Genomic DNA, 25,013 nt, shown 5'->3' on the forward strand with positions numbered 1-25,013 from the left:
ATAAAGGTAACCACTTAAGATGGACAACATACTTCCTTTCTGTTGATACTTTCTGATACACCTTTACATATTCTTTTATCATTGCTCTGAATCTTTGCTTATTTTTTGTGTAACGTGTGAAATATATATTTTATATTATGCTTTCTAATTTCAATCCTTCTTATCTTTCACTACATGCTCTATTATTTTTCCTTGTTTCTAGAAAAGTGGATGCTGGAAGGGTTCATTGTTTTGTTATTTAAGTGGTTACCTTTATAACATTAACTTTATAAAATATAATTACTATTCTAATTATTATAACAGAATTAATCTATTGTGGATAATGACAAGATTTATATACTGCTAGGACAAATTTTCTGTGCCAACTTTTTAAAAAAAATCTTATTGAATTTTTGTGTATTTCATACAGAACATCTTAATCATCTTTATACCCCCTTCCCCACTGGCCCCCTCCCATAGCCCACTGCTACTGAAATTAATACATTATGTCATGTATGTTAAGGCCTATGATGTCAAGTTACTGTCCCCAGATGTCCATCAGTGCAAGTTAATCCACTGAGGTCTACTCAGCCTATCTAGAGTCCCCCCTTTTAAGAAGATCTGCTCTTCCTCACCCAGCAGTAATCAGCCGACAATAATTCTTCAACTAAGATTGGAGCCTGCTATCCATTTCCACAGTTCTGTGCTGGGTTTTTTCCTGCTTGAGTTTGCATGGGTCTTGTGCGTGCTGACACCATTGCTGTTGGCTCATATGAGAAGAATCCCAGGAGCCTGTAGGATTCTATTTCTGTATGGTTATACACCTCCTCCCTGGCTCTTACAGCCTTTCTGCCCCATCTTCTGCAATGGTCCCTGAGCCCTGGGTGGGTGGATTTTAATATAGGAGTCTTGTCCTAGGACCCACACTCTGTGGACTCTTATTCTGTATGTTTTGGCCATTTGTGTACTTTTGTTTTCCTGGCCCTCTGTTGCATGAGGGAGCTTCATTGATGAGAACTGAAAGATGCATTAGTGTTCTCATCATCCTTTGTTCTATGTTCTGTAAGCCTTATATAGATTGCATTGTAGATGTTCCACTTAGGCCTGGGTAATTCACAGACCATCTCTTTGTGTGACCAGTTTTGGAACTCTGTAATAGTCTCTGTCTGTTGAAAAAGAAGCTTATGTGAAAGCCGTGGGGTTTCCTCTAAGATCTGTGACCTCACCAGCTATGTGTATTTAGCTAGGTTTACAGTACCCATGTGAATTTCCTCCCATTGAGTGGGCTTTAAGTCTAGTTAGGTAGCTGTTGATTATCCCCAAGATAAATGTGCCACTACTGCACCAATGTTGTTTGCTGTGCTGGTCATTGATATGGTTTTTAGTCCTTGAAGCTGGGGTTGGACCATCAATTGATGTTCTCCTTTACCAGCTCACATAGTGCTCTCCAAAGCTATGAGAGCTAGGCTTCAGGGGAGGTGGCTTCCAGGTCATTTCCAGCTCCATTACTCCAAATCCTGTGTCCAAAGTTTGTCCTGTCTTCAGCAATAGGGTGTTACCTTCAAGTTCTGGGAGGCAATCAAGGGCTGTGGCAATAGCCTGGTGTAATTTTGGGAGTCTCTTGGACCACCCTGGCCAACAAGTCAAAAGAAGGTTTCATCTGTCTGGCACTGTTTCTTGTTATGTAGCCTTCAACTATACACATGGACTCATGTAGAGATATTGTATGTGTAATTTTTCAGTAGGTTTTTGGACTAATAGGATTCCCTCTGTTTTTTTTTATACTAGCTAGGCACTATTTATGTCTCCTTTCTTCTTCTCTTATCATCCCTCCCTGCTCTCCCCATTTAAAGTGTCCCTGTTTTCCCCATTTCTTCCTTGATAATTCCTGTTATCTCTAGGTTAGTTAGTCCTGGGTTATCTCTAGGGAGTTCTCCTTGTAAAACTCCTCTATAGGACTGGTGGTGTTTGATGGGAACATATTATTTTGATTTCCGTATTATTATTGTGATTTTTGGCACATCGATTTCTTTTGTTTGTGACTCTGGTATGAAACTCAAGCCTTCCTTTGTTGAGTTGAAGTCTGCTTCTGTTTGTATTATTGATTTGCCTTGGTTGTTTTCTTATTGGGTATGTAAAGCTGGTTGGTCTAGGCTCTGGAGTCTCTCAGATTTTATATTGGAGGGAACAGATAGCTTCAGTCCAGCTACTCGGGAGCTCCTGCAGTGGTTCAAGTCAGGTGCTAATCACATACTCTCAGGCTTCCTCCTAAGGTTTAGCAAACAGTCAGTACAATTTGGGAATCTCCCTAAGTTGGGGGGGTGTTTAGGCCCTCTCAGGCAGTCTTCAAAAGTCTGTGCCCCTACTAAAGGGCAGAGAATCCTAGACATGGGGTGATGGGATGGACTACAGGTGGTCCCAATATAGGGGGGTGGGCACAGCACAATTTGGGGAGCTCACACCCATGTGGAAGCCAGAGTCAGGCATTCTCAGGCAGTCTTCTAATGTCTGGGTCCCTACTGTAGGGCAGAGAAGTCTAGCCCTGGCAAAGTGGGAAGGGCCACACATGGTCCCACTGTAGGGGGCATGGGCACAGTAGCAGAAATTTATGATTAGATGATTGTGCTCTACATATTACCATATATATATTTAATAGGCATGCAATATGGTATATTATGATAAAAATCATTAAAACACCTTCCTATCTGTCATTTATCTATGCCCCTGTGTTGATCATGTTGTCTTAAACAGGATTGTGTTGTTGCAGGTCCCAGTGTCATTTGAGGATGTGATAGTGGATTTCAGTAGGGAGGAGTGGCAGCAATTGAACTCTTCTCAAAGATGCCTGTACCAGGATGTAATGCTGGAAAACTACAGCCACCTGCTCTCAGTGGGTAAGCACAGTCATCCTGAGGCATTGTCAGGGGCCTGTTATGGTTAAATTGTCTTCAAAGAAAGTATATTAAAGTCCTAATCCTTGGTACCTCAAAATATGACCTTATTTGGAGATAGATTCTTTATGGAAGTAATCAAGCTAGAATGGGGTAATTAAGGTGGGTCTTAATCCAATATAACTGTTGTCCTTTATTTATTTATTTATTTATTTATTTATTCATTCATTCATTCATTCATTATTGTGTGTTTGTGTGTGCATGATGTGGGAGGAGTGCATGTGCAATGTTGTTTGTGTCGTGGTCAGAGGACAACTTTGTGGAATTGGTACTTTCTACCTTTACATGAATTCTGGGGATTGAACTCAGGCTGCCAGGCTTGGAAGGATGTTTAACCATTCAGCAATCTTCAGGCCCTATAGAACCTGTCTTTTATGAAAAGAGGAAATTTGGGTGTACGAATACCTATGAACATGGGGAAAATAATGTGAAGACATAAGAAGATGAGTTGAGATTGGAAGGATACATCTTCAAGCGAAGAAACATCTCAGGACATCAGAAGCTAAGGGAGAGGTGTGGAACATTTTTTTCTCTAGTACCTTCAAAGAGCATGGATCTGCATTTGGCACTTAATTTTAGGCTTCTCATTTCTAGAACTGTGAGATAATAAATATCTATTTTGAACCCTCTAGTTTTTTTTTAATTTTATTTTTTAACACATATGAATGTATTGCCTGCATGCATGTAAGTGCACCTATGTTGTGCAATGCACACAGCAGTCAGAAGAGAGTGTCATATCCCCTGGAAATGGAGTTACAGATGGTTTTTAGCCATCATGTGGATGATGGGAATCAAACCCAGGTCCTCTGCAAGAGCAGACAGTGCACTTAACCACTGAGCCATCTTTCCTGCCCTCTGAACCCTCTAGTTTATGGCACTTCATTATAGAAGCCCTAGGAAACTAATACAAAATTTTTTTGTCTTTTTGAGACAGGGTCTCCCTGTAGCCCCAGCTGGCCTGGAACTCGCTTTATAGACCAGGCTGTCCTTGAACTCACAGAGATCTGCCTGCCTCTGCCACCGGAGTGCTGGGATTAAAGGCATGTACCACCACGCCGGGCTGGAAACTAATACAAATTTTTATATTTGGTAATGGGGTATACATTGAAAAATTCCTAAAGAGGAATTAGGGTGATGGCACAGCAGGTTAATTGTGCCTGACTACCTGAGCTCAGTCTTCAGATTCCATGGTACAAGGAGAAAACTGACTCCTGGAGGTTGTTCTCTGACTCCTATAGGCATGCCATGGCATGCACATACTCATGGTCTCTCTCTCTCTCTCTCTCTCTCTCTCTCTCTCTCTCTCTCTCTCTCTCTCTCTCTCTCTCTCTCTCTCTCTCTCTCTCTCTCTCTCTCTCTCTCTCACACACACACACACACACACACACATACACACACATATAAATGAAATTAATTTCAAAATGTGAAAAGGGCTTTGTATAATTGTTGTGGGGGTGAGAGGGTCAAGAGCTGGTGGCCCTGGAATCCCAGTTCTTCCCAGAGGCAGACAACAAGTTGAATGCTTAGGGCTGAATGAAGTAAGGCAGACAAAAAGTTGAATGCTCAGGGATGAATGAAGTGAGTACTCAGAAAAGGGTGAAAACAGTCATTTATTGAAGCAAAAAGTAAACTAAAGGGACCCTGTTGGGAAGGGTGGGCTTTCCAGAGCTGGTAGACTACCAAATGACTTCTGGACTGTCCTTTTATAGGATCCCCAGGTCTTTCTCTCCTTTAATATCCTATCCCCTTGTCTGACTGATGGTCTTGTCAGGAAGGTATTTTATTTTTATGGTGAATGTCCTTTTTTAGGCGCATCCCAGCAGTTAAATGGGAGATGTTATCTCTTTCCCTCCTTGTGACCTTTTCTCTGACAGCCTGTCTGTAGCTAACTCCTAAGTAATGACTGGTTTTGATATGTTTGACATAAAAAGCATAGGTTTATTTGAGGAACCTTGTGAGAATATGAATGTTAAAGGTGAAATGTCAGATGGAATATGGAACATGTTTTAGTACAAACTAGAGGAAAGGTGGTCCTTGTTCTAAAGTCACAGAGATCTTGGTGGAATTGTATTCTCTCAGGCCAAAATAACTTAAGTAATGAACTTTAATATTTATCTGAGGAGATTTCTAAACAAATTGTTGAAAGCACAGCATGATTTCTTCTTGCTGTTTATCATATAATGTGAGAGGAAATAGATAAGAAAAGGAATTGGTAGAGGAAAAATTATAATTTGAAGATTCTGAAAATGCTCAGCCTAACCATATTGTAAATATTGAGAAAATATATTCCGTGAAGAACATTGAAGATGTGACTGAACAACAGTTGCTCAAGAGATTAGATATGTGACTTTTGGATCCAGTCAAGAGACAGAGATGGGGGAAAAAAATGAAAGAAGGCCTTTTGGGATTCCACAGGCAGGAAACGGAATGTAATGCTTTTTGGATGTGAACTTGTGTTATCAGTAAAGAAAAGGATGAATGGAGCCAGGTGTGGTGGTACACACCTTTAGCCTTTAATCCTAGCACTTGGGAGGCAGAGGCAGGTGGATATCTATGAGTTCAAGGCCAGCCTGGTCTACATAGAGAGTTCCAGGCCAGCTAGAGCTACAGGGAGACCCTGTCTCGAAAAAACAAAAAGAGAAAAAGAAAAGAAAAGGAAGAATGACTTTATGGCTGAGTGTGGTGGCACATGCCTTTAATCCTGGTATCCGGGAGGCAGAGGTAGGTGTGTGTTTGAGGCCCCCTGGTCTACATAGTAACCTCCAGGCAAGCCATGGCTGTATAGTGAGACTCTGTCTTCAAAAACCAAAGAAGAAAAAAGAATGATTTTTATGAATGGTTCTGAGGTCAGCAGGGCTGCAGGAGTTGCTATCATAGGCCCCAAGAGGTAGTTTATGGAAATGGAGAGACAACTACGTTCTCCGTTTTTCATCGGGGAAGGGCCGTTTTTATGTCCAAGGCCAGGTGGGTAGGGCTACCACTCGGAGTCAAGTGTATGGGAATGCTGTATCTAAAGTGAACTCACTCCTCTTAACAGTTCCACATGCTCTTGAACGCCCTAATGTTCCTGTATGGTACTTAGATATCAATTTTGTACTGGTGTTTAGACTTATATGGAGTTTATTATCTACTTTGGGCTACATTCTCAAGCAACACGACTCCTCTAAGACCCAAGTTCAGTGCTCCATGGGTTGCTACTGACTTCACATTGCTTGAATCTAAAGAACTTAAGTTTTTAGTCCTTTAGTCTGAACCTGAATCTAAAGGACTTAAGTTTTCTTCAAGTAGCACTAGGAGGGGTTCTTCTGTATGCTACCTTTCTAGCAACCCACTATAGGGCCGAGATTCAGCACTGGGCTATTCTATGTTCACTTGGCATATGAAGGAAATTCTATTTTTTTTCCAAATTTAAGCCATTCTGTTTAATTTGAGAAAAAGCCTCTTTATAGAAGAACCAAATAGTAACCACATCACAGGGGTCTTCAAGTAGTAGCAGACATCTGTGGAGCCTCGTGATGGGCACACTGGTTAATGGCCTGCAGCCTCACTGTACACATGCAGATGTCTCTATAAAAGAGAATTCTGTTTGGAGGAGTGATGGGATCAATCTTGGTCTCCCTCTATGGGCTAGCATAGCTCTGCCAGAATGGCAAACAGTGTGTGCACTGGGCCCACTGTTCCTAGTGTATAGTGTGCCTTCCAATGGAGCAGAGCTAGGTGTCAGAGCCTTTGTTCTGTGTTGCTGCAGTGGTCTATGTGGCCGTAGGTCAGTCACCACCACACCAATTGCATGTGATTTTGCATCTGTAAAACTCAGCAGAGAGGCTGGAAAGATAACTCAGCCAATAAAGTGCTTGCTGCACAAGAATCTGAGTTAAAGCTCTAGACCCATGTAACCAAGTCAGGGATGATGTTGCATGTTTATAATCCCAACACTGGAGAGGCAAAGACAGGAGATCTCAGGGGTTACTGGCCAGCTAATCTATCCAAACCAGTGAGCCTCAGGTCCCAGCAAAAGACACTGTCTCAAAACAAAACAAAACAAAACAAAACAAAAACAAAAAACAAGGTGGACAGCTCCTAATAAATGACACCCAAGGAGATGGACTTCTGGCCTCCATAGGAATTCTCTCTTATGCATATCTTTGAGGCTGAAAATTATCAGTAAATGTCAGCCTCCCTTGCCGCACTCTGAAATGGCTTCTCTGCACGAAGAAGGGACACAGGGCCCTGATTACCTGGAGAATTAAGTCAGTTCATCCTAGGTTGCCATGGAGGAGTCACCAGGCTCTAGGGCTTCTGCAACTTCTGAATAGTCCATTTTTGTTGTCTGGCTCAGAGACACAAACCATTTTCCAAATGGCTCTGTCTCCAATAGTGTTCCATTGTGACTTACTTGATGTCACAGAATGATTTGACCATTCCAGTTCATCATAGTTCAACTTTGCAACTCACAGAGACAGGAACATGTAAGGCAGAAAAAATCAGGTCCTTGCTCTGTCCTTTCTCACAAAGAAGAAGAGGGTGCATGGCCCTGTGCCCTCCCACCTCAGATGTTCTCCATATCTAGCAGTGGCTGGTTATGTCATACTGTCAGTCAGAAAGCAGAGAGAAACTTGAAGCTGGACCAGGCTATGGACCTCAAAGCCTGTTCCCCAGTGACCCACTTCCATCCAGTTAGGCCCTGTCTCTCAAAGGTTCCACAACCCAAAACAGTACTACCAATTCAGGACCAAGCATTCAAACATAAGAGCCTATGGTAGACATTTTGTATCCAAACCATAACATCCACTATTAGAGCCCTCACTCCATATATCAGGGAATGAATAGTGATTTTGCCAGTTGCTGAGCATGTATATTTCTGTTAGTATTCTGTAACTGTAAGATGGACCTGAGCTCTGTAAATTTACAGACCTGGACTCGTTTTTTTGTGGCTGGTGAATCACAATGGCATTTCAGGTCTCTTGGAACTAATACCCATTTAGAGAAAGTATCTAGTAAGCCTCAAAATGTCTAATTATTTTCTTTTTCTAAATGCACTGTTACCCTGATAAAAGACTATAGGCCTCTTTGGGGGAAGACTTTGAGAAAGATTAATATTATTAAGATTTATAAACTGGGCTTGGTGGCACACACTTTTAATCCCAGCACTCGGGAGGCAGAGGCAGGTGGAGCTCGAGGCCAGCCTGGTCCAAATAGCGAGTTCCAGGCCAGCTGGGGCTACAGGGTGACCCTGTCTCAAAAAGACCCCCCCCCAAAAAAATTTGTATCAAGGTCCTTCCTCAAAGAAACATGACCTTCTTTACATTCTATGGAGTTTGGTCTTTAAACAGGCTCAAACTCTTTCTGCCTCCTGGGATTACAGATACATGCCACCACACATGGCCCAGATGTAGAAGTTTTCAAGTAATTTATCTGGCATATGAGCTGGGAAATGCAATATCTGAACTCGTCTTGTCTGCCTTTATCCAGTGTAATTTGAGATACCTTGCCAATTTTGCCCTACAAAATATTCTAAGATATCAAATCTGTGCTCATTCAGGTTATCTTTTGTTTTTGATTAAGAGTATCCAGTGTTGATATTTGTTTTTCTGGGTCAGTACATCATACCAGGAGCGATCAGAGTCCTCTTTATTACTGGAAATAGTTAGCAGTACTTTAAAATCTAATCAAATTAAAGGACCAATGCCAGAAATCCCAGAACTAATTCAGGAAACCTGATCCTAAAGATTCACTTCTTCTGGAACTATTTTTGGTGCCAAAATCTGTATTAAGAGTCTCCAGAGAAATAAAACACAGGCTGGAGAGATGGCTCAGTGGTTAAGAGCACTGACTACCCTTGCAGAGGACCCAGGTTTGATTCCCAGCACCCAAATGGCAACTAACAAGCATCCTTAACTCCAGTTTCAGGGGATTTGGCACCCTCTTCTGATCTCTGCAGGCATTGCATGACATGGGTACACCTACGTACATGCAAATAATACACTCATACACATAAAAAATATTTTAAAAAGAATAAATAAAATATTCTTCAGAGAAAAGAAATGAAACCAATAAGAAAATATGTATGGGGGGGCTAGTCTACCAAATCTAAAATTCACAGGGCAGACCAGTAGTCTGGAACTTTAGGAAAGAATTGTTGCTATCTTCAATCCAAAGCCTAGCAGATTGGAAGTTGGAAGGCTTTATGCTGCAGTGGTGATGGCACTTTCTTCTTCTCCCGCTAATTACATATTGCTTTTGCCCACCACAGACATCTTACTGAGTCATGATTCTTTACCTTTTGTGGCGACCAAAGGAAGGAGGTTGTATGTGTGTGTGTGTGTGTGTGTACAGAGCTGGATCTGGCCTTCAAAACAAATGAGTAGCAACAGAACGGGGGAGTAGTTAAGCTGTAAAAATTAATTTCATTCAGGACTGTTGCAATAGAAAAAAAAAGACCTCAGTGTACAGCTGGGCTAAATTTCATCTAGAACTAGGACAAGAGGGGTTTTGTAACCAATGAGAAGGGTAGGAGCTAGTTGATAGAAAATTACTAACAGGGCAAAGGGGGATTTTGACTGAACCTGATTCTTGCTGATGTTAGGCAAGTGTGGTAATATATCACCTGTGAGGTGATAGGAAATAAGAAATTTGACCAGATGTGAAGGGTAATCAGATACTAAGTTGGGGGTTCTGGCTAAATTGTTGTAATAAGATCCCTGTTAAAAGTGTGTGAGGTAAAGATGGGTACAGAGGTACAAAAGTTGAAGCCCAATTGGGAAGATGATCCAGAGAACCTTGGATTAAGTTTGGTCAAGGAGAGAGTCTTTCTTCTGAAGGGTCTGGGTCATAAGTGATCCTATATGGATTGTTAGTTTTTAGTGACTTTAATCAATAGGTATAGTAGTTTGAGTGAAAGTTCCTGAAAAGAACTACACCTTACACTGAACCTTCTGCAAGGGTGATGAACTGATTAGAACTGATTGTTGACAAGTTGGAATGTTGCAGGTCTGGATCCTAATAACAATTTATTTTGAGCTATCTTTAACCCCCTTAATAGCCATTCCTTGTCCACCTTTGTGTCTGATCTAACATCATTGTAACTATCAAGCGAAACCTTTTGGAATTATTAACTTAACAGATCACTAGCTTCCACCAACCAAAAGACTAAAAATGTTCTTAGATAGCATCTGAAACCTGCAGCAGAGGTTTTCCCACTTTGATGTACCTGCCTGCCTACCTGATGTTTCCACCAATATATTTGAAAAGTGACTTGACTTCTGACTTTCTTGGATCTCTTATTATAAAATCTTCATGAAACTGCCATGTCGGAGCATGGAATTTGGAGTAAGCTAAATCTGTGTCCCCAAGCCATCATCATTCACATTTGTCTTCAGAATGAAATATTTCATATCCACTTTGAGCTGAGACTTGTGTCTTTATGTTAACAGTAGTTGTGCTGGATAGCTTTAGTGTCAACTTGACACACCTGGGTTGAGGGAGCCTCAGTTGGGGAATTGCCTCTATTGGACTGGCCTGTGGCCATGTCTGAGGGGCATCTTCTTGATGACTGATGTGGGAGGGCCCAGCCCACTGTGGGTGGTGCCACCCCTGGGCAGGTGGGCCTATACAGCATAAGAAAGCAGGCTGAGCAGGGGCCAGGGGAGCAAGCCAGTAAGCAGAGTTCCTCCATGGCCTGTGCTCCAGCTCCTGCTTCCAGGTTCCTGCCCTGATGTGTTCCTACCTTGGGCTCCCCGATGAACTGCAACCTGGGAGATGTAAGATAAATAAACCCTTTCCTCCCCAAGTTGGTATTGGTCAGAGTGTTTTGTCACAGCAACGAAGAACAAACTAGGACAGTAGTACTAAGAGGTACCTTAAGGAATCTCCTGTATTCCAGGCATACTCTTCCTTACCTCCATTGCAGAATAGCAGTCCTATTTCCCCTCCATAGCCAAGATCAGTCAATTCAGCCAGTATAGCAAGACACTTTTTATCTGTTAATGAAGCAGTATGAAGAGCCCAGAGTTAGATTTCCAGGGGCAATCTAACATCTACTTCAATGGAATTGTGTCTTCTGGTGAGTGTTCTAACCTTTGAAACTAAGCTTCTAGAGCAGAAGAACATAAGGCCATGGGGACAGAAAGCAATTTTTTTTGCTAATTGATTAGTAGGATCAATAATGAGGGGTGTGATTTCTATCCCAGGGCTGAGGGAGCGGGGCTGACACTTCAGAGAATTCAAAGGATACATGAAGATTATTCTCTTATTTTCTTTTTCCATTTTAAAATGGGACTATATATCCAATGCCGGTCCACCATTATGTTTTGGGGAAAGATAAGAAATTTTATAAGTTCACAGATGAAGAAGAACGTGGCCCCTGGATGAATCATACACCAAGTGATCTGGATGGTTTTGAGGATGATATTTGGGGCTTTAAGTTAATAAGGTTTGGATGAGTTTTTTTTTTATGAGTTGATGCTGGAATGACTAAGACTTTGAGAAAGTTGGGAAGAGGTGGATATTTTGCAAATGGGAAGGACATAAACTTGAGAGGGATATAGGGCAAACTCTACTCAGTTAAATATGTGTCCACCCAAAAGTTACATGGAAGTCCTAGTCTCCAGTACTCACAATGTGACACATTTGGAAATATCTTAAGGGGAGTAATAAAATTAAAGTGAGGTGATTAGAGTGGGCTTTGATGTAATATAACCAGCATCTTTACCAAAAAAGTAGATTTGGACACAGAAACATACCCACATAGAGAATGCTGTGTGACACTGAAGGGCAATGGTTCTATAAGCATCAATAGAACGGGGCAATGAAGAGAAACACAAGAAGACAGCCATGATACTGGAATGATTTCCATTAAACATTGGAAGCTAGAAGATCCAAGAAGGGAATTTCTCCTAGAGCCATCAGAGAGATAATGGCCTTGACACATTGATTTCAGATTTCTATCCTCTAAAAATGTCAAAGGATAAATTCTGTTGTTTTAAACACTAGGATTTTGGTAGTTTGTTGTGACAACCCTAGGAAACTAATGCAGAACATCAGTGAAGGTATTTGCATTCTCAGTTGTGGGGACATCTGGAACATCTGAAGTGTGTGATGGCAGTGGCCCTGGTTTTTTGAGATGCTTAAGTCCCTTTGTTACCTTTGTAATTATTAGTCTATTCCAAATGAAATTTAATTACTTTCTCAAAGAACAAATAAAAACCAGCATATCCAATCCTCTATTATGTTCTCTAAACAGGATTTGAAGTTCCCAAACCAGAGGTCATGTTCAAGTTGGAGCAAGGAGAGGAACTATGGATGTTAGAGGAGGAAGTCCCACACCAGAGCTGTTTAGGTGAGTGTGTAGTATTTTTGGGAAGTATTTTTCCCAAGAGAGGCCACAGCCTTGAAAATGCTATCACTGCTGTCCTTCCTTAAGGTTCTAAAATTTAGAAATTATTTGTGGGTGGATCGCTTTGGTGCCTTAGGTGCCAAATTGTTCTCACCCTTTGTCTGAGTTGCTGATATAAACTGTCTTCTTTGTTTGGCTTTCCTCCAGAAGTGACCCCAATTTCTATACTCTGGACCATATGACAGTCTTACTCACTATGGATCTTGGATATTCTTTCCTATCTTATTTTAATGCTTCATTACTGAAAACACACCTCAGAATCTTAGGGTCTTACCATACAGATTAAGGTTTTGAGCGCTTTGCCTTCTTTGAAAATCAGTTGGCTGTCTTTGTCCTAGTCTTCTCAGTATCCTTTTACTTTCTCCTCTTCATTTTATCTTCTCACCCTAAAACAGTCAATAAACTGTCATCTGCAGCCATCCTTGCTTTATGTTGTCTTTGTAAGCATCACCTTCAGAGTCTTCACTCCTCTCCACCTCACAGAGCTGCATCCTTCTCTTTCGTCTCTTAACTTTGTGGTCATTGTTACTTAACATTTTTTCTTTTATAATTAATTTTATTAAGGTATAATTTACATAGACTAAAAGATACCCATTTTAAGTAGTTTAATGCATTTTGATAAAGGTTTGCAACAATATGACCACCAATCATAGGTACAGCATTCCATTACATACAATGTTTCCTTGGAACTAATATGTACTTGCAATTAATATTCACCACCACCTCAGCCACAGGCAACCATTGTCGTGCTTTTCATCATTATTAGAGCTATCTTTATTGTTAGGATGTGCTGGTTAGTTTTTGTCAACTTGACCCACGCAAGAAGAAGAAATCTCAACTGAGGAATTTCCTCCATCAGATTGGCCTGTGGGCATGTCTGTGGGGTATTTTCTTGAGTGTTAATTGATGTAAGAGGGGCCAGCCCACGTTCGGTGGTGCCAGCCCTGGGCAGATGGGCCTGGACTGTATAAGAACAGTGAGTAAGCCAGAGGGGAAATCAGTCAGTAAAGCAGCATTCTTCCATGGTCTGTGCTTCAAGCTCCTGCCTTGAGCTCCTGCCTTGAGCTCCTGCCCTGGCTTCCCTCAATGATGGACTGAAACCTATAAGGTGATATAAACCTTTGCTCACCCAAGTTGATTTGGGTCACTGTTTAATTACAGCAACAGAAAAGTAACTTGAACATACGGGTTCATATAAATGGAATTCTGTCATGTGTATTCTCTCTTGGGTCTGGCTTCATTCATTTAGTAGAATTATTTTGCAATTCATCCATGCTATATTACATATTACTGTTTTCTCATTTTAATGATGAATAATATTCCATGGTATGAATATGCGTGTTGAACATCCCTAATTTAAAAATCTGAAATCTGCGGAATTTGGTGGTACATGCCTTCAATCCCAGCATTCAGGAGACAGAGGCAGGCGGATCACTGTGAGACTGAGGCCAGCCTGGGATGGTCTACGTAGCTAGTTCCAGGCCAGCAAGGGCTAGATAGTGAAACTGACTCAATAAACAGAAACACAAAAACCTGAAATCCTAAAATGGCCCCAAATCTGAAACCTTTTAAGCACCAAATTAATACTCAAAAAATTATGCCTTTTGGAGCATTTCAGATTTTGGAATTAGTGATACTCAGCTGGTAAATTCTATGAAAAATCTCCAAATCTGGAATTTTTTTGTCTTAGGCATTGTAGTTAAAGAATACTCAACCTGTGTTGAGTATAAATAATCCCATAGTTAATATTTGACAATTATGAATGAAGGTACAATGAAAATTCAGATATGTCTTTGTGTGAACATATGTTTACATTTCCTTTGGGTACATATCTAAATTGGAATTGCTGAGTCTTATGAAAAGTGTATACTTACCTTTATAAAAATTGCCAAAGTGGGCTGGAGAGATGGCTCAGTGGTTAAGAGAACTTGCTGCTCTTGCAGAAGACCCAGGTTGACTGCCAGAACCCACATGGCAGCTCACATCCATTAATGACTCCAGTGCCAGAGGATCCAACACCCCCTTCTGGCCTCCCCAGGCACCAGACATACACATGGTGCACATATGTGCAGGAAAACATATGTGCAGGAAAAACACTCATATACATAAAATAAAAGTAAATCTTTTTTAAAAGTTCCCTGTGTCTTCCAAATGGATTCCAAATGGATTATAGCATTTTAGATTTCCTACAGCCATACTTAGTCCCTGTTGCTCTGCATTTTTGTCAACACATGCTTTCATCAATCATTTGAGGAAAGGAATGATGCTAAGTATTTTTTCACATGTGCATTGATTATTTCTATGTTTTCGTGAAACATCTGTTCATAGCATTCTCATTTTGGGAGGGATGTTGTTCATCCTTTAATTAGTTTTTGGTTTTGTTTCTTTGGTTTTTGTTGTTTGTTTATTTGAGACAAAGTCTCATTATGTGGTACACACTGCCATCAAACTCTCAATCCTCCTGCTTCAGCCTCCTGAATGCTGGGTTTGTAGGTATGCATATCACTATGCCCAACAAGTTTTATCATCCTTTTAATTTAGGTCTGTGATCCCTTTTATTGGGTGCATGTGATAGACCAAGGTTTAGTTTGTGTGTGTGGAGGGTGCTTATATGTGTGCATGTGCACATGCATATGTGTGTGGAGGCCAGAGTTCATCCTTGGGTGTTGTTCCTCAGGAGCCATCCATATTGTAAATGTTTTGAGACAGAGCTCTCACAGCCTGGAACTCACCTAGTTGAGGCTCGCTAGCCAGAGAACCCCAGGGATTCACTTGTTTCTGCCTTCCCAGCACTGGGATTACAAGTGCATACCATTGTGCCTGGCTTTTTTAACGTGGGTTCTGGGCATCAAACACAGGTCCTCATGCTAGCACATCAAGAACTTTACTAGCCATCTCCCCTGATTCAGTTCAGGTTTTTTTTTTTAATTTAAATTTTATTTTTTTAAATACTGATACCTAATTGTTCCAGAACCATTTGCAGAAGACTTTTCTTTTTTTTTCCATTGAAAAAAGGATTTCCTTGGCATGTCTATAAAAATCTATTTATTTATTTTGTTGTCCTTCCCTCCCTTAAAACTTCTTTTTTTGTTGTCTCATGGGCCCCTTCCTAGTTTACTTATATTTAATGCTTAGAAGCTAGGATGTGCATATGAGAGAGAAAATGTAGTATTTGTCTTTCTGAGTCTAGGTTACCTCACTTAATACTCACCTGTTTCTTCCATTTTCCTGAAAATGTTATAATTTTATTTTTCTTTTTGACTGAACAGGAGTGGGGCAGCACTGCATCTGAACTGAACATGTACAGACACCTTTCTTGCCATTATCTCATCGATCCTGTAATTGCATAGCATTTACACTATATTAGATAGTAGAAATAATTTTTAAGGAGCTGGAGAAATGACTCAGCAGTTAAGAGCACTGGTCGCTCTTGCAAAGGACCCAAGTTCAGTTCCCAGCACCCACATGGTAGCCAACAACCATCCTTAACTCCAATGCCAGGGGATCTGATGCTCTCTTCTGACCTCTGCAGGCACTGCATGAGTTTTTGTTTTTGTTTGGGTTTTGTTTTGTATTTGTTTTTTCGGTCTTTTTGAAACAGGGTCTCCCTATAGCCGCAGCTGACCAGGAACTCCTATGTAGACCAGGCTTGGCCTCAAACTCACAAACATCCCCCTGCCTCTGCCTCCCAAATGCTGGGATTAAAAGCTTGCATCACCATGCTTGGCTGTTTGCCTGTTTTTAAATGTCGGTCTTACTGTTGTTCACATTGAAGCCAACAGATGAGGAGACAACTGCTATCAAAAATGTAATTTATTATAGTTCTCAAGAGTAGCTAGCTTGCCACACCATGCAGGGTCACATAGAGAGCACCAGAGTCAGTCAGGAGGTAGAAGGAAGGAAGGCACTGCAGGGGCCAGAGACTTTATTGTAGTTTTGTGGGAAGAAATGAACCAAGCAGGGTAGGCAGATTTAAGATGAGCTGGTTTTAATAACTTCAATGGGCTCCAGGGTTACAGGGACTGTTCTTAGTTTCCCTGTAGCTGGTTCTGGGATGATTGGATTAGGGAGATAGTAGATCACTGTGAGAGGTCAATAAAGGAGGTTGATGAGGATTTGAGCTTCAAATTGGTTGCTTCACATTGAAAGGCATATCAATAGGTGAGTATTTGCCGTCTCAAGGAATTAGCTAGCCATGGAAGCAGGCTCTCCAGTATCATGTAAGCCTCAGTTGCTAGAGCATCAAGAATGTGGAAAATATAGTTAAAACATTGTCTTTAAGGAAAACTTATATTACCATAGCTTTTATGGTTAAATATTCAAATTAGCTTGTACAAGTTTTCCAATTTTGCTTTTTTTAAAAAAAACATGGTAGCTCTTCTAGGTCATTTGCATGTCCATATACATTTCATAATCATTTCTAATTTTTTACATAAAGCATATTAGAGTTTTATTTGGGATTGACTTTGTATATCAAACTTAAGAGAACTGACATCTTAACAATATTGAATCTTCTACACACAAAATAGTTCAGAAATATTTTTAGATTTATAATTTCTCTCAGTAGTGTTTTATATTTTTAGAAGATTTTAAAATTTGATTGTGTGAGTATTTGCCTGCATGTATGTAAGTGTACCACACGTGTGCCTAGTGCCCATGGAGGCCAGAGGAAGGCATTGGATCCCCTGGAGTTGGAGTTAAGGAAGGTTATTAGCTGCCATATGGGTACTGGGAGCCAAACCCAGGTCCCCTGCAAAAGCAGCCAGTGCTTTTAACTGCTCTCTAGCCCTGGGATCTGAAGTTTTCTTGATGGAAAATGTTAATAATAAATGTAATTCCTTTAACAGACAGGGCTGTTCCAGCTTTGGTTCATCTTTTGCCAGACATAGAAAGTTTTTTTTTTAAAGAAATTCATTTTTTTCTCTGCATAGTAAAATTTAATCCAGTTGTGGTTTGAGAACATACTCTATATGATTTCAGCATATGATACATCTAAGAGAATGTTCTGTATATCCATGAAGAAAAAACTGTATATTCGTGTCTGGAGAAATGACTCACTGGGTAAAGGTGCTTGCTGCCAGGCCTGTTGAACTTGAATTTTATCCCTGGTACTCACATGGTGGAAGGAGAACCAAGTACCTCAAGTTGTCCTCTGACTTCCATATGCACACTGTGGTGCACACAGAGGCGCGCGCGCGCACACACACACACACACAATTAATTAATTAAACAAATAAAATGTGAAAAAGGTATATTTGGCTGTTGACAAGTATAATGTTCTATAATCTAAGTTGGTTGTATGTTGTAAAAAAAACCTCTTCATATTCCAAATTATGTCAAATTCTGTTGTTTATTTTTTCCTTTCATAGTTATTTATTAATTACTCTTCAATTCCTGTTTTTCTTTTTAAAAGAATACTACTTAATATCTCATCCTAATTCCTGAAAATGAATCTGTATTTTTTTCTGCCTTTTTGTCTTTTTGAGACAGGGTCTCCCTATAGCCCCAGCTGACCTGGCACTTGGTATGTAGACCAGGCTGGCCTCTGCCTCCTGAGTGCTGGAACTAAAAGCATGTGCCACCATGCCCGGCTGAGTCTGTATTTTCTTATGCTTGGATTTTTTTGTGTGTGTTGCTAGTAGAAGTTGCAGATTCACTCTATGTCTAGTTCATTTTAAATTCAACCAACACATCTCATTACCTAAGATGTTGCATTTATCTGTCATTAACTTTATGAAATAAATTTCCAGTTATTCCATATAACATAACTTGTTGCTCTTCTCTGTGTCATCTATTTCGTGGCCATTATTTCCAGTCTAAAATGCTATCTGTATGGCTTCCTTAATTTTTGCTTTCCTTAAAATTTACATACTGTCTTCAGTGATTACCATACATAAATTATTTCTATGCATCTAGGCTTTTCATCATCTTGTGTTTGGCCCATCTAGGTAATAGATATTTTCATTTTGTGTTCAGACGTCCATATCTTCCATGAATGATCGTCACCTACTGCAAATTTATTACTTTCTCCTTTCTGTTATCCTCATTCTCCAAATGTTTTCATCCCTCATAATTTTTAAAGTTTTTGAAAATAACAATGTGTACTATTTTCATCATAAAAATGCCAGTCATAAAGGAAATACCAATATTAGATAACTGAATTTATGATGGATAAGAATTGATAAGAATTGTTCTGTTTCAGGAAATTCTACCAAAGGGAATTGAATGGGACATAGATTGTTGTTGGAAGTGAAGACAATTGCATTAAATATTCTGTGTGTGTATTGTAAAAGAAGTCTGATGAAAATTATTAGTAAAATGAATAATAATAGAGATGTTTGCTTTTGAAATTCAGGAAAAATGTCTTAATACTAATACGATCAGATTAATTTTCAAAGAAAAAGACTCTTAAGCCTTTTAAAATGGCATGATAAAAGGTGCTAAGTAGGCTTAATGGGGAAGAGGACATGAACATGCACTTTGATTTGATATAAACTGTACCTTTGGGGACTGGAGAGATGGCTCAGTGGTTAAGAACACTGGTTGTTCTTGCAGAAGACCCAGGTTCGAATCCCGGCACCCACATGGCAGCTAACAACTGTCCTTAACTCCAGTCCCAGGGGATCCGACAGCCTCTTCTGGTTCCGCGGGCATCGCATGACATGCGTGCACTTACCTCCATGCAGGCAATACACGCATACACATAAAAATAAATAAATAAAATTAAACTGTACTTTTGGAGGCATGTTTATGAGTGGTAAGTAGAATATTGTTTGGTTGTTAGCCTTAGCCTTTAATGGCTGAGCCATCTCTCTAGGCCTGGTAAGTAGAATGTAAGCTTATATGAACAGGTCTTTTTTTTTTTTTTTCTTGACTGAAAGTCTTCATTTATGGACTGTATAGACAATCTATGGGGCTGGTTGAAATATAGAGTTATTACTGTGGGGACAAACCTTTTCCAAGGAACTTTAGCACCAGTCATCTAAATATTGCCTGGTACCCTAAAGAGTTAAAAAGTGTGAAAAGTAGAAACTTTTAAATCATGTCTAGGAATCCAGTGCTTATGTCTCCAGCATAAATTAAAATAGAATGTATAAAGAAAAGAATGTAAGTTAAGAATAGGAGGACGGGGGCTGGAGAGATAGCTCAGTAGTTAAGAGCACTGGTTGCTCTTGCAGAGGACCCACGTTTGAGTCCCAGCACCCATATGGCTGCTAACAACCATCCATAACTCCAGTTCCAGAGGAATCCAGTACTCTCTTCTGACCTCCACGGGCATTGCATGACACAGGTGCACTTACATTAAAAATTATAAATAAAGTATCTTTTTAAAAAGAATAGGAAGATGGGGGCTGGAAAGATGGCTGAGAAGTTAAGAACACTTCTTACTCTTGCAGAGGACCCAAATTCAGTTCCCAGCACCCACATGGCAACTAACAACCATCCTTAACTCCAACTCCAGGGGATCCAAAACCCTCTTCTGGCCTCTGTGGGTACATACATACAACAAAATACTCATAAACATAAAATAAATAAAATAAAAATACATTAAAAATTTTTTAATAAAAAAAAAGAACAGGAGGATGAAATTTTGGATGATATGTGTGTCTGGATTCTAGTGGTAAAAGGGAAAATTGGATTTGATGTCTCAGCACGGTCTCAGTGTCTAAACTCTCTTACTGAATAGAGTGGTATAATTTTTCCACTAAAAAACTGTTAGTATAGCTAGGCATGGTGGTGTATGCCTTTAATTCCAGCACCCAGGAGGCAGAGGCAGGTGGAATTCTGTGAGTTCAAGGCCAGCCTGGTCTACATAGCAAGTTCCAGACCGGATGGAACAGGGAGACCCTGTCTCAAAAAGAACAAAAAATTATTTATTAATCTAACGTGTTTCATGCATTGTATAGTAATAGAAACATGTGCTACTTCTCTAGGAGAGAATAGTGTCTGGATTATGTTAAATCTAATTTGTAGTAATAAAGATATTATAAGATACAGTGATTGACTGAGCATAGTGGTACACAGCTATAATCCTACATGTGGGAGGTGAGGCAGGAGGATTAGGAGTTAAAGGCCAACCTCAGCTACATTGTAAGTTTGAGACCAACCTGGGCTGCATGAGTTCACATCTCAAAAAAAACAAAACAAAACAAAACAAAAAGCCCCACAAAAAAAAAATAAAATAAGCTGAGTGCACTAATGCATGCCTATATTTCCTACCACTTGGAAGGTAGAGGCAGGAGAATCATCATAAGTTTAAGTCCAGGCCATAGTAAACTCCATGGCAGCTACACATAGGCCTTTATAGGGAGACCCTATCTCAAAAACAGAAAACATGGGGCTGGAGAGATTTCTCTGTAGTTAAGAGTACTTACTGCTCTTGCAAAAGACCCAGGTTCAATTGCTGGAACCCAAGTGGTGGCTCACAACCATTGGAAACTTCAGTTCCAGGGGATCTGATGCCCTCTTCTGGTCCCTGTGTGCATTGCATGCATGAAATGCACTTACCTACACACAGGCAAAACACTCATACACATATAGAATAAATAAGTTTTTAAAACAAAACAAAAAGATACATTGATTCAAATATGAAATATTTGGAATTTTATTCCACTCTTAAAGAAGGCCTATTTATTTTGTATTATGAGTAGGTACTTTGCCTGCATGTATGTAAGTACACCCATGTTGTGCAAAGCTCATGGAGGCCAGAAGGAGGCATTGGATCCCCTGGAACTGGAGTTATGGATGGTTGTTAGCCACCATTTGAGTGCTGAGAACTGAATCTGGGTCCTCTGCAAGAGCAGCCAGTGAGTGCTCTTAACCACTGAGCTATCTCTCCGGCCCCACAGAAAACTTTCTTACATATACTTGTTTAGGAATCCTCAGACTCCTTGCAGTACATTAATCAACCTCTTAGTTTTTTTTCTTTCATCCGCACATTTGAACTGTGTTGCTGCCAAGTTCAGTTTTTCATAAGCAAGAAACCAGAAATGAGTGTGAAGAAAATATGCCTATTGTTCTGATGCTCTGGTTTGAAAGTGGCACCCATCATTTTCTTTCACATTCTATTGACTAGAACACTGTCACGTGTATCCCAGAAAGGTTATATGACTAGACGAGACAGCCGTGTCCTTGAGTACTAGTCTGTTAGTGCATATGTGCGTGTGTTTGTGTGTGTGTGTGTGTGTGTGTGTGTGTGTGTATGAATATATATGAAACTACACCTGGATAGAGAATTGGAATGTACACATCCATTGTGTAGATTGGAATGGACTAGACTACAGTATTTATTCATGAGCTACATGTGGTAGCTCATGTTTATAATTCCAGCACCCAGGAGGCAGAAACAGGAAGTTCAGTCCAAATTTGAGGTAGCCTAGTCTACATGGGGTGTTTCGAGCCAGTGGAGTTTTAAAAATAGGCAAGATGAAGAATGAGACTAGTGAGGATTTAGAATTTAAAGTTAATGAAGATTATACTTTGATTTATCTTTTATGTACCTTGCCTTTCCACAGATTTTCTCCCTTAAAACCTACATCTTATCTATCATCTGTCCAACCCATTTGATAGCCAAGCTTCCTATCAAAATAGAGCTTGGCTGCTTATATTGAACTCTAGTCTCCAACACTTGACAACCATGTTTTATGAAAAATCATATAACCAATATGGACTTCAATGTCTTCATCTATAAAAACTGAATAGTAATAGTAGATATCTCATAGAACTTTTGAAAGAATTGAATGGGCTCACGTACATATATTTCTTAGAATATCACCTGGAATAATGTATGTATCACTAAGAGATTAGCACATAATAACTGGTATGTATGTATTTTCTGTCACCATACTAGATTTAGTGATGAATTCAATTTAGATTAACTTATTGTCCTAGTTTGTTCTTCATTGTTGTGATAAAACACTTTGACCACTACCAACTTGGGGAGGAAAGAGTTTATTTATCTTACATCTCCTGGGTCACAGTTCACCAGGGAGCCCAAGGTAGGAACTCAGGGCAGGAACCTGGAAGCAGGAGCTGGAGCACAGGCCATGGAGGAACTCTGCTTACTGGCTTGCTCCCCTGGCCCCTGCTCAGCCTGCTTTCTTATGCAACACAGGCCCACCTGCTCAGCAATCCCAGCAGAAACAAGGGGGCCAGCTAGCATGGAACATGGGGAGCAGCACCAGAAGCAAGAGAGACTGTTTCAACACAGTGGAAGGAGGAAAACAACTCCTGAAAGTTATCCTCTGACCTCCACATGTAGCCACACACTACACAAAGACATGCATGCACACACACGTACACACACACACATACACACATACTATAAATCTTCTTCAATCTATTCTTTATGCCAATTTCTTTTTCTTCTTTCTCTTTAGATGGGACATTTAGGACTAAGAAGTCTCAAAAAAGAATTTCTGAAAAAGCTATATTTCATAGCAAAATGGAGGGTGAAGATACAAGAGATGATTCACTATATTCCATTTTAAAAGAACTGTGGCAAGATGCTGAACAGATAAAAAGATATCAGGAAAAACAGAACAACCCTCTGAGTCATGCTACTTTTATCAGTAAGAAAATATTGACTACTAAGTGGAATTATGAATATACAGATATTGGAAAACAAATGCATTCAAAACCAAATGTTATTCCTTCACAGAAAAGACTCCATAAACATGACTCATTTGGAAAGCATTTAAGCCACAATTTAGACTTACATATTCATAATAAAAATAATGCAACAAAGAATTTTGACAAAATAACTGGCCATAGTCAAATTGTCACCCATAGCATTTCTTATACTAACCATGAAAATGCACATATGGGAGCAAAAATCTGCGAAAATAATCAGTGTGGAAAAGTCCTTAGCAGAAAGCATACACTTAGTCAAAATATGAAATTTCCTATTGAGGAGAAGGCAAAAACATGTACTGAATTTGGGAAGCTCCTTACTCCAAAGTCACACCTTTTCACTCCTCCAAGAATTCACAGTGTGGAAAAAACTCATGAACTTAGCAAATGTGTAAATATTTTTACAGAGAAACCACTACTCAGTATATATCTGAGACTTCATAGAAATGAAAAATTATATATCTGTACTAAATGCGGGAAAGCATTCATACAGAATTCTGAATTAATGATGCATGAGAAAACTCATACTAGAGAAAAACCCTACAAATGCAGTGAATGTGGAAAGACATTTTTCCAGCTGTCGTCTCTACTCAGGCATCAGACAAGTCATACTGGAGAAAAACTCTATGCATGCAGTGAATGTGGGAAAGGCTTCTCCTTGAACTCAGCCCTTAATATACACCGGAAAATCCATACTGGAGAGCGACATCACAAATGTAGTGAGTGTGGAAAAGCCTTTACTCAAAAGTCAACACTCAGGATGCATCAGAAAATTCACACAGGAGAGAGATCCTATATATGTACTGAATGTGGGCAGGCCTTCATCCAGAAGGCACACTTGATTGCACATCAAAGAATTCATACAGGAGAGAAGCCTTATGAATGCAATGACTGTGTAAAGTCCTTCCCTTCTAAGTCACAACTTCAGATGCATAAGCGAATTCACACAGGAGAGAAACCCTACATATGCACTGAATGTGGGAAGGCCTTCACCAACAGGTCAAATCTCAATACTCATCAGAAGTCTCATACTGGAGAGAAGTCTTACATATGTGCTGAATGTGGGAAGGCCTTCACTGATAGGTCAAATTTCAATAAACACCAGACCATTCATACTGGAGAGAAACGCCATGTTTGTACTGATTGTGGAAGGGCCTTCATCCAGAAGTCAGAGTTAATTACACATCAGAGAACTCACATTACAGAGAAGCCTTATAAATGTCCTGACTGTGAGAAATCCTTCTCCAAGAAACCACACCTTAAGATACATCAGCGAATCCACACAGGAGAGAAACCATACATATGTGCAGAGTGCGGGAAGGCCTTTACTGACAGGTCAAATTTCAATAAACATCAGACAATTCACACTGGAGATAAACCCTATAAATGCAGTGACTGTGGAAAGGGCTTTACCCAGAAATCAGTTCTTAGTATGCATCGCAATATTCATACCTGAAAGTAACCCCATTTCTTCAAAACAAGAGAGCCTTAAAACAGAAGTCAAAATTTAAGTGTATATTATAAAATTCATCCAAGACAGAGCCCATGTAAATTCATTGTATAAAAAATTATTCATCCACCACCAGAGATGAAAAATATTTAAGAGGGACAAATATTATTTAAAAGGGACCCTTTAAGAATGCTTTGGTGAGCCAGGCATCGTGGTGCCCGCCTTTAATTCTAGCACTTGGGAGGCAGAGGCAGGTGGATCTCTGTGAGTTCAAGGCCAGCCTGGTCTACATAATGAGTTCCAGGCCAATTGGGACTACAGGAGAACCTGACTCAAAAAGACCAAAAAAAAAAAAAATGTGTTGGGAAACCTGGATGGGGGGGCATATGCCTTTAATCCCAGCACTTGGGAGGCAGAGGCAAGCAGATCTTTGTGAGTCTGAGGCCAGCCTGGTCTATATAGCAAGTTCCAGACCAGCTGGGGCTACAGGGAGACCCTGTCTCAAAAAGACAAAAAAAGAGAATGCATTGGTAAAGGGGAATTTCCATATTTCCACAGCCTCATGAAATAGAATTTGTACTGGGGAAAAAATGTTGCTAAGTTGATG

At 40.0% G+C, this 25,013-nt stretch overlaps 1 protein-coding gene across 6 annotated transcripts in view; it reads left to right on the top strand.

Moving 5' to 3' along the window:
- LOC103741632 (zinc finger protein 81) overlaps window positions 1-24,706 on the top strand; it is a 77,887-nt gene extending 53,181 nt beyond the window's left edge. For all 6 annotated transcript variants that reach the window (XM_017800453.2, XM_029568042.1, XM_029568044.1 and 3 more), the window contains 3 exons: window positions 2,747-2,873; window positions 12,172-12,267; window positions 22,704-24,706. In XM_017800453.2, the coding sequence (XP_017655942.1) occupies window positions 2,747-2,873; window positions 12,172-12,267; window positions 22,704-24,412 (1,932 nt within the window). In that variant the 3' untranslated portion in view covers window positions 24,413-24,706. The remainder of the gene's footprint in view (window positions 1-2,746; window positions 2,874-12,171; window positions 12,268-22,703) is intronic.
- The last annotated feature ends 307 nt before the right edge of the window (window positions 24,707-25,013 follow it).

This window comes from Nannospalax galili, unplaced genomic scaffold, assembly GCF_000622305.1.
Source record: "Nannospalax galili isolate Female #2095 unplaced genomic scaffold, S.galili_v1.0 scaffold741, whole genome shotgun sequence".
Lineage (NCBI taxonomy): Eukaryota > Metazoa > Chordata > Mammalia > Rodentia > Spalacidae > Nannospalax > Nannospalax galili.